Source organism: Zingiber officinale, chromosome 11B (genome assembly GCF_018446385.1).
Source record: "Zingiber officinale cultivar Zhangliang chromosome 11B, Zo_v1.1, whole genome shotgun sequence".
NCBI lineage: Eukaryota > Viridiplantae > Streptophyta > Magnoliopsida > Zingiberales > Zingiberaceae > Zingiber > Zingiber officinale.
The window spans coordinates 86,047,747-86,060,592 of NC_056007.1; the positions used below are offsets into that span (position 1 = coordinate 86,047,747).

The 12,846-nt window shown below is 37.9% G+C and overlaps 1 protein-coding gene and 1 pseudogene across 3 annotated transcripts; both read left to right on the forward strand.

Moving 5' to 3' along the window:
- The first annotated feature begins 494 nt into the window (after positions 1–494).
- Positions 495–879, forward strand: LOC122034136 (annotated as a pseudogene).
- A 1,213-nt stretch (positions 880–2,092) lies between these two features.
- Positions 2,093–8,026, forward strand: LOC122035223 (protein BREAST CANCER SUSCEPTIBILITY 1 homolog). Of its 3 annotated transcripts, none has more exons than XM_042594639.1 (16): positions 2,093–2,359; positions 2,424–2,535; positions 2,623–2,680; positions 2,841–2,894; positions 2,981–3,051; positions 3,682–3,795; positions 4,079–4,536; positions 4,610–4,708; positions 4,791–5,726; positions 5,799–5,899; positions 5,993–6,179; positions 6,429–6,529; positions 6,640–6,760; positions 6,836–7,001; positions 7,096–7,214; positions 7,563–8,026. In XM_042594639.1, the coding sequence occupies exons 3-16, from the start codon at positions 2,625–2,627 to the stop codon at positions 7,899–7,901; spliced, it is 2,922 nt and encodes a 973-aa protein (XP_042450573.1). In that variant the 5' UTR covers positions 2,093–2,359; positions 2,424–2,535; positions 2,623–2,624; the 3' UTR covers positions 7,902–8,026. The 3 variants fall into 3 exon arrangements, with proteins under 3 accessions (XP_042450573.1, XP_042450576.1, XP_042450575.1); XM_042594642.1 differs by having other exon boundaries at positions 4,803–5,726; XM_042594641.1 differs by having other exon boundaries at positions 2,424–2,680.
- Positions 8,027–12,846: the final 4,820 nt, after the last annotated feature.

Here is a 12,846-nt window from a genome sequence, read left to right on the forward strand (position 1 = left end):
AGGGAGTGTACTGTTATGCCGAGCGAGTTGCCCATTCGGGCGGAGCTTCGCTGCTCTTGTATCCCACCTGTTAGGCCGTAACTCTGCTGTTCGTGCATCTCGTCCGCTCGGCAGAAGTTCCACTCTGCCAATGCCAAGCCCTGTTGTATGGCCGAGCGGGGTAGCCGCTCGGTCGAAGTTCTGCTTTGTCAATGCCGAGACTTGCTGATTGGCTAAGCGAGGTAGCCGCTCGGTGGAAGTTCCGTTCTGCGAATGCCGAGCCGGTCGTTTGACATCTCCCCATGTCGAAGACGGAATTAGACTGGGACCATCTCCCCCGGCTCATCCGACCGGTTGATACTATCTGCGCATTGATTACCTTGACTTTGACCTCTATCGTGGCTAATATGGGACCTCATCATCACCGCATCAAGTAGTGTTGCTGGATCTGTGGATAAGTCAGTTAAAAGGCAGCTGCCAGCCACCTTTTGGATTGCATGTATAGTCTTCTTTAAATGCTAATCCAAGACTGCCGCCTTCTCTGGTGCTTCATCATCCAGATCTACGAATGCGGAACCAGGCTAGGGAAGTTAGAGGGAGATGCGCAGCTGCAGGAGGCCAAGAAAGATTTGATCGAGATCTTGAAGCTCCTGGAGGCGGAGCTGGGCGACAAGAAATACTTAGGCAGCGACACCTTTGGCTTGGTCGACATTGCGCTGGTTCCCTTCTACTCCTGGTTCTACTCCTACGAGAACTTCGGCGGCTTCACCATCGAAGCGGAGGCGCCGAAGTTGGTGGCAACGCTGCAGGGAGAGGGAGAGCGTTGGCAAGAATCTCCTCCACCCGCACAAAGTCTACGAGGTCCTCTGTCACGTGTGGAAGAAGCATGCAGCCGAGTGAGGAATATTCGGTCTATTTGGATTGGAGCAATCTGGTATCGTATTCGCTCCGCGTGCCGGCTTGGTTGCATGCAGCAGCACCGGCTGCGTTGGTTTGTCTCTTCTCTTTTCAGAAAATAAAAGTGTGTTGTGTTCAGACCAAAGAATCATAATAAAATGGATAAAACAATATTTCTTTTTCAAGAACTTTATTTTTGCTTTATCCATTATTCTTTAAAGGTCATCTCTGGTCTCCGGGTCATTTTTTTTTTCACAAAAGGATAGATAAATCGAGCAAACTTTCAATTACCATTCGACTCCAAATCTTTGTTTTTTTGTCCTCACCTTATACCATACCCTGCTTGGATATAGATCAATCTCAAAGCTGTCAATCGTCCACGCTTGTACTTCTTTGCTTCTTTGGTTCTAAAGCCGTTTGCAAACTTTTCCCATTCTCTTGCGATGCACTTTACTTACAGGAGAATCCATAATCTGTTGAAGGGCCCTCGTCCCTTCATGCATTGAATTGCTTCTTTACCATCAATAAAAACTTCAACTGATATCTCTGGGCCATCTCTCCGGCTCCCTTAATGCATTGAATTGCTTCCTCACTATCAATAATGTCTTCAACTTATTACTCTCCCATTCTCTTTATTATTTTTTAGTTTAATGAAAACGTTATTAATTATTATAAGAACACGTGGCATCAATCATTTCAATACTAAACCATTACATTTCTATTTATCCTCTAAAACGAAAAATAGAAAAGAAAAACATTTTTAATGTAAGTAACTTTATTTCATTTCAACAAATGAAAAGGAAGAACTAGAGATAAAATAACAAATTTTTATCAAAAATATTATCATACTTTCTTCTTCTTCTTATTATAATATATATATTTTTTTGAGTGTATGAGACGATTCCAGAGGAGAACTGCTGAGATAACGATTTTATTTTTACTCCAATATATTTGTTTAAATATCCAATCAACTTAGCCGCCGTTCAATGCAATGTTGTCTAACAATATGCCCAAATTTCTAATTGGACGTTCCGATTCGAATCAAATGCCCCCAAAACTCGAGTCCAATAATCCATTGAGTCCAATAATCCATTGAAGTTGTGCTCGTTTGAATTTGACCATCGCGCCATTTCACGAAACTCCCCATTCGACTTCCCGCGCTCGGTTGCCCTCTCCCGCTACTAAATCTCCAAATCCCTAGTTTTTTCCCCCAATCCATCAGCAAGGCGATTTCGAATCGGCCTTGGTAGGCGTGGATCCTTCCCCTTCTTTTTTATCCCCTTTCCGTCTCCAATCTCCAAAACCCTATTCGTGCTCACTTCCGACGCCTCTTCCTCTTCCTCTACCAGCACTCTTCCTTTTCTTTTTTCTTTGCCTGCTTCAAGTGGGATCGCCGGTCTCTTATCTCTCGCGGATCTGGTTTTTTCGTCGCTGGTGGCAAAGTGATTCGACAAGGATCTATAAGCTTTGGTGATCTATGGCTGTAGGTTATCTTGTTTTTCTGTTTATCTTCACCTTTTTGCATTTATTTATATGGAAAATTCCAGGGGAGCATCTTATCGATGGTAAATCCTCGATCTGAAGAAGAAATAGAGACTTGAAGGAGTTCACTTGCAATTCATTTGGACTTGCGAAAAGGAAATCCTTGGATACGACAAAGTGAAGTCTCTATTCAATAAATCTCTCTAGTTTGCCTGAGCTACTTTCTTTCTTACTAATGGGGTCCTGATCCGAAGCCTTTGTCAGTTATGGCGGATTTGGCTCATCTGGAGAAGATGAGCCGAGAGCTCAAATGCCCTATTTGGTATAGAAATACATCTATCTCCTTAAAATTTCTTGACCTAAAATAGATAGATGTGCATCTGGAGAACCTGTTAACTGTCAATTTTTGTTCCCGCTGAATTCCTTTCTGGAGGCAACTCAATTTTTTTTTCTTGTTTGCAATTGAATGTTCGTTTGTGCAGCTGGAGTCTGTTGAAGTCTGCAGTATCACTTGCATGCAACCACATCTTCTGCAAGTGAGTATTTGTTTGATTTAAATGCGCCTTAAATTCTTTTTGGTTTGATTATGTTGCTTATTTTATCCATTCCTACCTGAATTCAGCTTATGCATAAAGGAGTCAATGAGATCCATGTCAAACTGCCCAGTCTGCAAGGTTCCATTCCGCCGAAGAGGTTAGCGTTCACAATTTCAAATCCTATTTTAAGGAAAAGAATGTGATGAATGGTAGTCTTGTTATCCAAAACCAATGTATTTAGTACCATAGCATCTTATATGGATTTCATTCTCTATGTACACAAGATTGTGTTATGAATTGCATCAGCGAATACGTTACTTACTGCAATATATATCTATTGCTACTTTATAATTTATCAACAAAAGTAATTTCCTGTTCTTTTGACATTAAGTTATAGTTGACTAAGCTATATGTGCAATTTTCTTTGTTTATCCCTTGTTTTCCATTTCAGGGATTGTGCACCCTTGCTTTTATTTTACTAACTCATTACAAGCATGCCGTATTTAAATGATTTGGTTGGAACAAATCCCATCTGACATTTTGCATAGTTAACGTATTTATTTGACATCCAATCAAAACTCTTGAGGATAAAGCTGCACAAATGAACTTTGTAGTATTTAAAACTTGATGGTGTTTGATTAAATTAGTTGAAGATCTAAGATAGATATTAGTAGATTGTTGTTGATGCAGGATATTTGATTGTCATATGTATATTTGATCACCTAGGAATTATATTATTGTTATTTGGCAACTGTAGTGTTTCTTAAGTGTCCGCGTTCTTTTGCAGAAATTCGTGCTGCTCCTCACATGGACAATTTGGTAAGCATTTACAAAATCATGGAAGTTGCATCCGGGATCAACATTTTATCAACTCAAACAAGCCCTCTTATTCAAGCTGAAGGTGACAATCTTTTCTGCTGCTTTGCTCTTTAGCATGACTGGAAGCCACAAACTCAGTTACTACATATTAGTACTTGTGCCAAGAAGCACAATGTTGATGATCAGATGAAAAAGACTAAAATTGCAATTCTTGTTATTCCTTAAATATGTTTATATTTCCTGCTATAAGTTCGTCCACTTGTCACAGGTTAATGTTTTACTACAATCCGTGAATAAGGTTTCTACTTTTCTGGTTTTTGTCTAACTCGATTAATCTTTGGCCAATTCCATGCAAATATTTCTAGGCGATCAAGAGAAAAACAAACTTGCAAGTACAATTGCGGTGAAATCTCAAATGAAATCCAAGAGAAAGAGATCGTCCAAAATTAGAAAGGATATTTCCAAACATTCTCCTCAGCGCATGCCAAAGCAACCTTCTTTTCCTGCCAATAAGAGGGTACATGTGACTCCATACCCTATTTCCGAGACTCCACTGAGATCCCCAAAATTCTCCTTATTAGAAGATCCAGAAGTTCAGCTCACAGATGATAAAGAATTGGGTAGAAATGAAAGAATGGTTCCAGATAGCGAGGAAGATGGTTTACTTCAACCATTTTTCTGGCTGAAGGACGATGATGGAGATGATGAAAGTCCTAAAAAATCAAGTCAGCAACAAATAATGGAAACTCCTTCGCCATACAGTGCTCCGCGTTTCAGTGACATCAAAGATTCTGATGATGATAAGACTACAAACACATCTACTGTGAGTGATCTCAGAATTTCTCCTTTCATATCTGTCAACTGGAGCATTCAATTTAGTAAAAACTGTAATGCAGAATAAGTTGGGCTTCGCAGAAGATTGTGACAGTGAAATGTTTGACTGGACTCAAAGAGCTTGCTCTCCTGAGCTATGCTTAACACCCCAAAGAACCCAGGTAATTCTCTTTTGATATGTTTCTTTCTTTTATGCTTCTGTTTTATATATTTACGTATTTTTTCTTATTAAAATTGCGGTAGATGCATAATCAGTCTAGGAAGAGGGTTTTGCATATGCCAGAAGAAAAATGCCAGGACTCGTACTCTGTGGCTGCACCATCTGATACAGTCGCAAAGGAAGATGACAAAGTTGGAAGACATGATGCAAGAGAAAAAAATCTTAAAAAGAAGAGAAAGCAAAAAGGTAAAATAATATCAACAAAAGTAAAATCACTACAGAGATGCCAATATGATAACAATGGAGAAGGTGCTACTGATTTTGAAGAAATGTTCAAAACAGTGAGTCCTGGAGAACAAAGGATAGGCAAGGTGCATTGTGAAAGATCTGTTAACTATAAAAAATCTTCTAGTCCTACAGATTCAAATAATGAAAAAGATAATGCTGCACGTGTGACTCATGAACAGTCTCTGAATATATCTAGCAAGGCAAAATACGATGCCATAAAAGACAATATGGCATCTTATAGGAAAGGCAAAAGAATTAAGATGACTTACCCTGATCAGCCAATGTCGAAAAAATCAAAAGCTGAACAAGTCAAGTTACTAGGAGATATTGAAGATTCTGCTAATGGAGCAGAAAAACAAGAGCAAGTTTGCCAAGTAAAACTCCCAGATTCAATTGAGTCAATTCAACAGCACAGTAAGCTGAGGAAATGTTTTGGAAGTATATCAAAGAAAAGAGTTAAAAGGAGGCAGAAGCAAAAGTTGGAAGAGACGATAGCTGACAAGTTTGAGCGAAATGAAGGTAGCTCTATGGTGGATGCAATTGCACTGAACAATCCTGGAAGTGAAAATAATCAAATTTCATCCAAGACTTCCATGGATTCCCAAACAGAGTTTATTGTTAAAAGTACACCCAGTGGCAAAGAAGCTTTTCAGGGCAACGCTTTGAGAAGATGCGAAAAGTTAAACTCTCCAGTTCAATGTACTTTCTGCCATTCCTCGAATGACACTGAGGTATGTTTATTCCCAAGTGGTTCTTGTTGATTATTGTTTGGGAATTCACTATTCAAAGAAGAGGCTTCACAGGATTCTGGAGAGATGATGCACTATTTTAATGGGAATCCCGTAGCTCCATATTTCAATGGAGGCACTAACATTATACATTCTCACAAGAATTGCACCGAGTGGTATAGTTTCTTATTGTTTGATATCACTACTATTAATTTTTCCTAAATGTAACTCGTTTCTGAGCATCATTAAACAATATAATTACTATGAAGGGCCCCTGATGTCTACTTCAAAGATGGAATTGCCATCAATCTTACAGCTGAGGTATCGAGAAGCAGAAGGATAAAGTGCAGTTGTTGTGGCGTCAAAGGTGCAGCTCTTGGATGTTATGAGAAAAGTTGTCGAAAGAGTTTCCACTTCACTTGTGCTAAGCTAATGGCAGAATGCAAATGGGACACTGTAAGTTATTGGTGAAATTTGTCAGCATTAGTTTTTGACGCAGGAGTATGCTTGGGTTATTGATACTTATACTTGATTCTGATTAGTTAGTTTCATAGCAATGGTTCAAAATATCAACTTGACATTCTTTAATTAACACCATTCCTTTGCTTAAAATTCTTGCTTTTACTGTGGCAGTAAAACTATCAACTCTGCATTCTTTAATTTACATCATTCTTTTGATTAAAATTCGCGCTTTAACTGTGGCAGCAAAACTTTGTGATGTTGTGCCCCCTCCATGCATCTATCAAGTTACCTTATGAAGTCTCAGGATTTCAAAGGCAAAGAAGAAAGAGTTCCGCGTCAAAAAGGTGAGTGTTAACTGATTGAATTACTCTTTCTTCAAGCAGTGTGCTATCCTCGTAACAATAAAATTTACTGTTTGATTTTGTTTGCTGGGTGAATCGGTGGAAAACAACAGTTCATCTCAAGAATTATTAACAAGAAATTCTTGTGACAATCAGAACCAGTTGTGGACCTGGCCGTTAGGTTCTCCTTTCAAATGGGTGCTTTGTTGTTCTGCACTCTCTGCTGCAGAGAAGGTAACTACATTTTGGTATTAAAGTAGATGGAAACTAATAGTTTCCCATTGATCCTAACTCGAAAATGTCATACAGGAAACGGTTGTTAAATTTTCTAAGATGAGCGGAGTTCCCGTAGTAGATAAATGGAAACCAGAAGTTACTCATGTCATTGCGTCAACTGACTACGGTGGTGCTTATAAGAGAACCCTCAAGGTCTTGAAAGGCATCATAAATGGAAAATGGATACTAAAAGTTGATTGTAAGAAACCTACTGGGCGTCTTTTAAAGTCATTTTGGCTATCGCTTATATTAACCTGGAGGCATTGGTATTTGACAGCTGTTTCTCGATGCAGGGGTCAGGGATTGCGTAGAATCATTGAAGCCAATTGCTGAGGAGAAATATGAAGCCACTATCGATGTGCATGGTATCAGCAATAGCCCTCGAGTGGGAAGATTGAGGGCTATAAACAAGGTAATTATCATCCGTAGTATTTGGTTTTATTTCTATGCTATTCTACAATGACAATGCATATGGGTCCAGAAAAGATATCAGAATTCAACCTGATTCATATTAGGATGGAAAACTCCATGTAGTAGATGATTGAAGAATAACAATTTCTAGGAATAGATTTCCTAAAGGATCGATTGATTGGTCTGCAAACCATTAATATATACAAATCAGCTGCAAATTAAGATGGCTATATTTTTCCAACTGATGTTTGTCTTGTTTGCCATTGCGTTTGGGTGATACCTAATACTTGTTCCGCCATTAACAAAGCTCTATTTATGTATATAATCTTTAATAAAACTTCTGTTACAGGAACCAAAGCTCTTCAGTGGATTAACGTTTTATTTGAGTGGGGATTACTCAGCATCATACAAAGGCTACTTGCAAGACCTTGTGATTGCAGCTGGAGGAGCTATCTTGCAAAGGAGACCTATATCGAGGGATAACGAAAGATTGCTGGGCGTCTCTTCCGCTGACAAAATACTGATCGTGTATAGTGTTGAACATCCTCAGAAGTATAATCTCGACAGCAATAGAGTCATCGATTGTAGGCGTTCTGATGCTGAAGCCCTGGCTGACGCATCAGGATGTACTCTAGTTACCAGTGCTTGGATTATTGACTCAATTGCTGCTTGCAAGTTACAGCCTTGATGAAAGATCTTTGATTTCTAAAGAAGGCTTATTAGGTTAACAACTTTGGAATTCAATCACTAGTCTAAGAAGTTGTATAGCAAATTGGTTTCTAAGTAATTGTTCGTTTTTTTGCCATGGTTTAACATGCCCATTTAGCACTAAATAAGGTGGCTTACGTTGGGCTTGAGCTTCCCTCATTTTGCCACTGCTTGCAATGGAGTGTCTGAAGCTTTCATCAGCTTAATCTTCAAATCCTCGTGGTATTGCTTCATTCGCTTCTCCTGTTTCATCTTTCCTGGACCTTTGCCATGAAATTTATGTGATAGCATTCGAAATGCTTAGGCGTCATTATACGGCTAAATTCATCAATTCTCTCAATTCCGATAAATTTACTTTTCTTTTGTCCATAGTTCTGCCACCTCTTTCTTAAAGTAACTTCAGTGCGCCTGATAAACCTTTTCCTACAACCTCATGAATAATCTCATCTGGAGAAGCATCATCCTTACTTTCATTATCAGAAACTTCAGCTTTTATGGTTTCTTCCACTTTGGCCCATCCAACGTCATCACCTTTTGTTTCAGTATCGAGAGATGGGAATCCTCGTCATCATCCATACAAATATCGTCCAATTTAAGTTTCTGGGCGCCTTGTAAGGTCATTTCCAATTATTAGAATTCTAAATTATTTTTTTAAATCTCAATATACCACATTAATAATATGAAAGTCCATTAAAATATTTTCAATGGTTAAAATTCTAAATATACTTTCTTATAATTCAATTCATAGCATGAGTTTCATACATATTATATTAAATTTGAGACAAAGAAATAGATTATGTTTCTACTACTCTTAAAATATAAGCCTCAAACCTCATTTCTATAATTGTTCATAGACATTTTAGATTTTACAAATCTTTTATAATTCTTTGGAGATGTCCTAAGTTGAAGACGAAGCACAAACTCCTCAACTTCTGTAAGTACAGCTTTTTCTTCTTGTGGTTCTCCTGTGTATTGGTTCTGAGAATGTTCTTGTTCTTTACTAGAGGTAGCTAAAAGAGCAACAGCCTGAAGACCAGAACCAATAGTTTCATCCTGTTTTCTACGAGCAAGTTTTTTTTCTTGTTCAAGGGACTTTTGCAGATCATCATAATCTTCACCAAAACAATATCCTCATCCTCTAGAGACTTTTGAAGACCAAGAGGCCGGTCGTCGCCTGGCGAAGTGGCGAGGCAGTGGCCGCCTCGCTTGAGGCCGCTCGCAAACCGGCCGCATGAGAAGTGGCCGCTCGTTGCCTGGCAAGGCAGCGGCCGCCCCACGAGCGGCCGACAGTGGGGGAGAGGGAGACGCTGCTGCCGAGAGGAAGGAGACGGAGGAGAGGGCGCTGCCGCGCTGCGGTGCGGAGAGGAAGGAGACTTTCTGTGGGTTTAGGATATCAAAAATTAAGTTGTATAAAATTAACATGTTTATTAATTTATAGATCATTAAGAAAATGCCATAATATGAGTAATTTCTATTTTTTTTTAATCAAGGACTAATTTCTATTAATGGAAGGATGCTGACTATTATACTATTGAAACATAAAGACCAGGAAAAATGGAAAGAAAACACAAAAAGAAAATAATTATGAAATAATAATAATAAATATGATAATATATTATCACAAATATTATAATAATAAATATAATAATAATGATAATATAATTGTGATTGTAATTCAAATATGGTAAAATATAAATCAATTTTTGATTAATAGGACCGCTATATATGGATGAATATAGAAATTATTGAGAACTACTTCTATATACCAAATATTTCTGATAATATTATTTTATTTAGATCTTGAAATTAAATGAAAGTGGATTCAGATCATCAAAGAGTTTGTTGGGCCCTCATCATAGCTTCCTCACGTCTTCACCTAAAGCATTAGAAAATAGAATTGAAAAGTTTTTTCAACTCCACTAGTCCTTTTTATAGACATTGTTCGCAATAGATGGATGTGGATGAACCTCGCAACTAGTAAGTCAGGACTTCTTTATCCTTGTAGTTTAGTAGTGTCACCATTAGGACGAAGAGGACCTTGAGCACCTCAAGCACATAGTGGTTAGGCTTGAGGGCTTGAGGGAAAGGCGAACATGGTTGGGCTTGAAGGAGATGGGCGTCCTTTTACCATTTTATTCCCTTTTCTCCCTTACAATACTTCGAAATCCTTAATTTCTCTCCACTTTTCTCCCTCTCCATCCTTTCCTACTCTCCTCTCCCTCTCTTCACCCAAATCAGCACTAAACAAAGCCCAAATCATCAAAGTCCCGCTCACAGTCCCAAAACTCGCACATAGATGCACTGTTGCACACTGACAAACTCAAGAGCTCGATGAAGCAAAGCAAGAATTTAACCACATGGGGTTGACTGTCTATTATATTATGCATTTTTTAGGCACCACTACTACGAAACACACTACCTTGAATTCCTGCCAGAGTTAAAAAATCAACAGGAGAACTGTGCAGCGGGTAGTTGGGCCTTGGTGGTTGCACTTTACCGCTTCCGACGCCAAACTTTAATAGCAGAGAGAGAGAGAGATTACGGAAAACAGTAGTTAAATCTCTCTGCCGAAAGCTCGAGCATTTAATGCTTCATTACTTTTGGGGAAGGAAATTGCGTTTTGATGCATTTTTGAAAAGATCTGTCCTTGATCACTCTATCTATCTTAGCTTTCCTGTTCGATTCTTCTGTTGTTTATTGAATTTGGATAGATGGGCGAGTGATCGATATATGCGTGTGTTGGTTCCCTACACATTGTTGTAAATGTTGTAAAGATGAAATTGTTTGCCTCGCGTGCTTTCATTGTACATAATTTAAGGTCATCATAAAGGCGATAAATTATGATAGTCAAGAGGATAAATAGTGGATAGGGTAAGGTACACAAGGTCCATAGATTTACTTCTCGATATCTCTGTGATTCGACCCAGCGTTCTCAGTTGTAAACGTAACCACCACTTATCATCTCGGATAATCCCATGGGGTTGGTTCCCTATAAATTGTGATTTGAAAGATGATGGAGAGGTCGTGCCGTGCCTGCGAGCAAGGAAAAGACAGAATAGAAAATGCCTTCTGAACTGGAGTGAGATTTAAATATAGTTTTTAAATTAATTTGATATCTCTTCTATATTTAGAGTTTAGGGTTTTTTTAAACTGAACTATATAGATATTATATTTTATATTTATAAGGATAATTTTTTAGATTTAATAATATGATTAGTTTTTTTCTTTTCTTAATTTCTATATGGTTTCAGAGCGGTTCTTCTTCTTTAACCTATTTTTTTCCTATCGCCTCCTGTTATTGCTTCTTGTTGTCGTTGTCGTCTCCTACTGTTACTATTGATTTTGGGGTGACATCTTTTTTTGCTAATTTTAGCGCCGACACCGTGTGCTACCAATTTTGGCACCGATGCTCTTTTTTTGTAGATTTCAGTGCCAACGCCATGTCCTGCCAATTTCGGGGTTGACACTCTTTTCAATCGATTTCGACGCTGACGCTTTTTTCTGTCGATTTCGGTGCTGACATCCTTTTCTACTGATTTCGACACAAACGCTTTGTGCTGTCGATTTCTACGTTTGAAATACATTTTTGCCTTAAATTCTTTGTGTGACCACGGGTCGTCTTGACACTAGTTTTTACGGATCGTATAGATGTGTATTCTTACAGTTTGATTATTCTGAGCATTATTCGTTCTATCATCATGCTTGGTTGTGCAGATTCTTCATAGAAATTTGATCAGTATAAGTTGGAGCAGTTTCAAAAGTTCCTTGCTTCACAAGCCTCTGCCATGTCAGCTTCCTCTAATATATATTTGTCATTGTCTGGTATTTCAGGTATATCTTCATCCTTATGGGTTTTGGACTCTGATGTCTCCCATCATATGTCATCTACTTTATCATCTTTTGCTTCTTTTACTCTCCATTCATCTATATTTATTGTGACTGCTGATGGTACTCTTATGTCATTAGTAGATGTCGGTTCAATTGTTACATCTTGTTTATCTCTTACTAATATTTATTATATTCCGAGTCTTACTTTAAATTTTGTTTTTGTTAGTCAATTATGTAAGTCTAGATAGTTAGTTTCTTTTTCTTCATCCAATTGTTATGTTCTTGACCCACAATTTCAGAAGTTGATTAAGACAGGTCGTAGGCAAGGAGGACTCTATGTTTTAAATCAATTCAAAGTATTAGAAGTTGTAGTTTCGAGTGTGGATTTATCATCTTTTTATCTGAGTTGTTCATATTCTGATTTTTTATTTGTGACACTCTCGTTTAGGTCATGTTTCAACATCTCGTTTATAGTTTTTAGCTTCTACATGAGTATTAGGACTTTTAAAAAATTCTAATATTTTTTATTGTAGTGATTGTAAACTGGCTAAATTTTCTGCCTTATATTTCGTTTATTGATGATTGCACTCATTACACTTGGGTTTATCTTATGAAACACAAGTTTGATTATCTTACCTTTTTTAACAACTTTAGAGCTCTTGTGAAAACTCAATATTCTAGTTTTATAAAATATTTTTGTTATGATTTGGGGGGTGAATAATCATTTTTTACAATTATTTGCTTCTAATGGTACTATTCATCAAACCTCTTATACAGATACTCCTGAACAGAATGATGTCGCTGAATGAAAATATAAACTGTTGGCATAGCGGGGTCGACAAGAGGGGATGAATTGACTGAGAAAAAGTAAAAATAAAAACTCTTCTCGATCTTTCAATTCAAATTAGTAGCACACTGATAAATATAAAATTAAGCAACTAATAAGTAAAAGACACAAAGGAGTTACTTGGTTACAACCTAGGTGGTTGTTAATCCAAGAGAGAAGAAAGTGCTAAAAAGATCTCCTTCGTGTAAGCGGAGAAGCCTATTATAGTCGTTTAACGCTCAGAAATGTGCTAGGAAAAGAATACAGGACT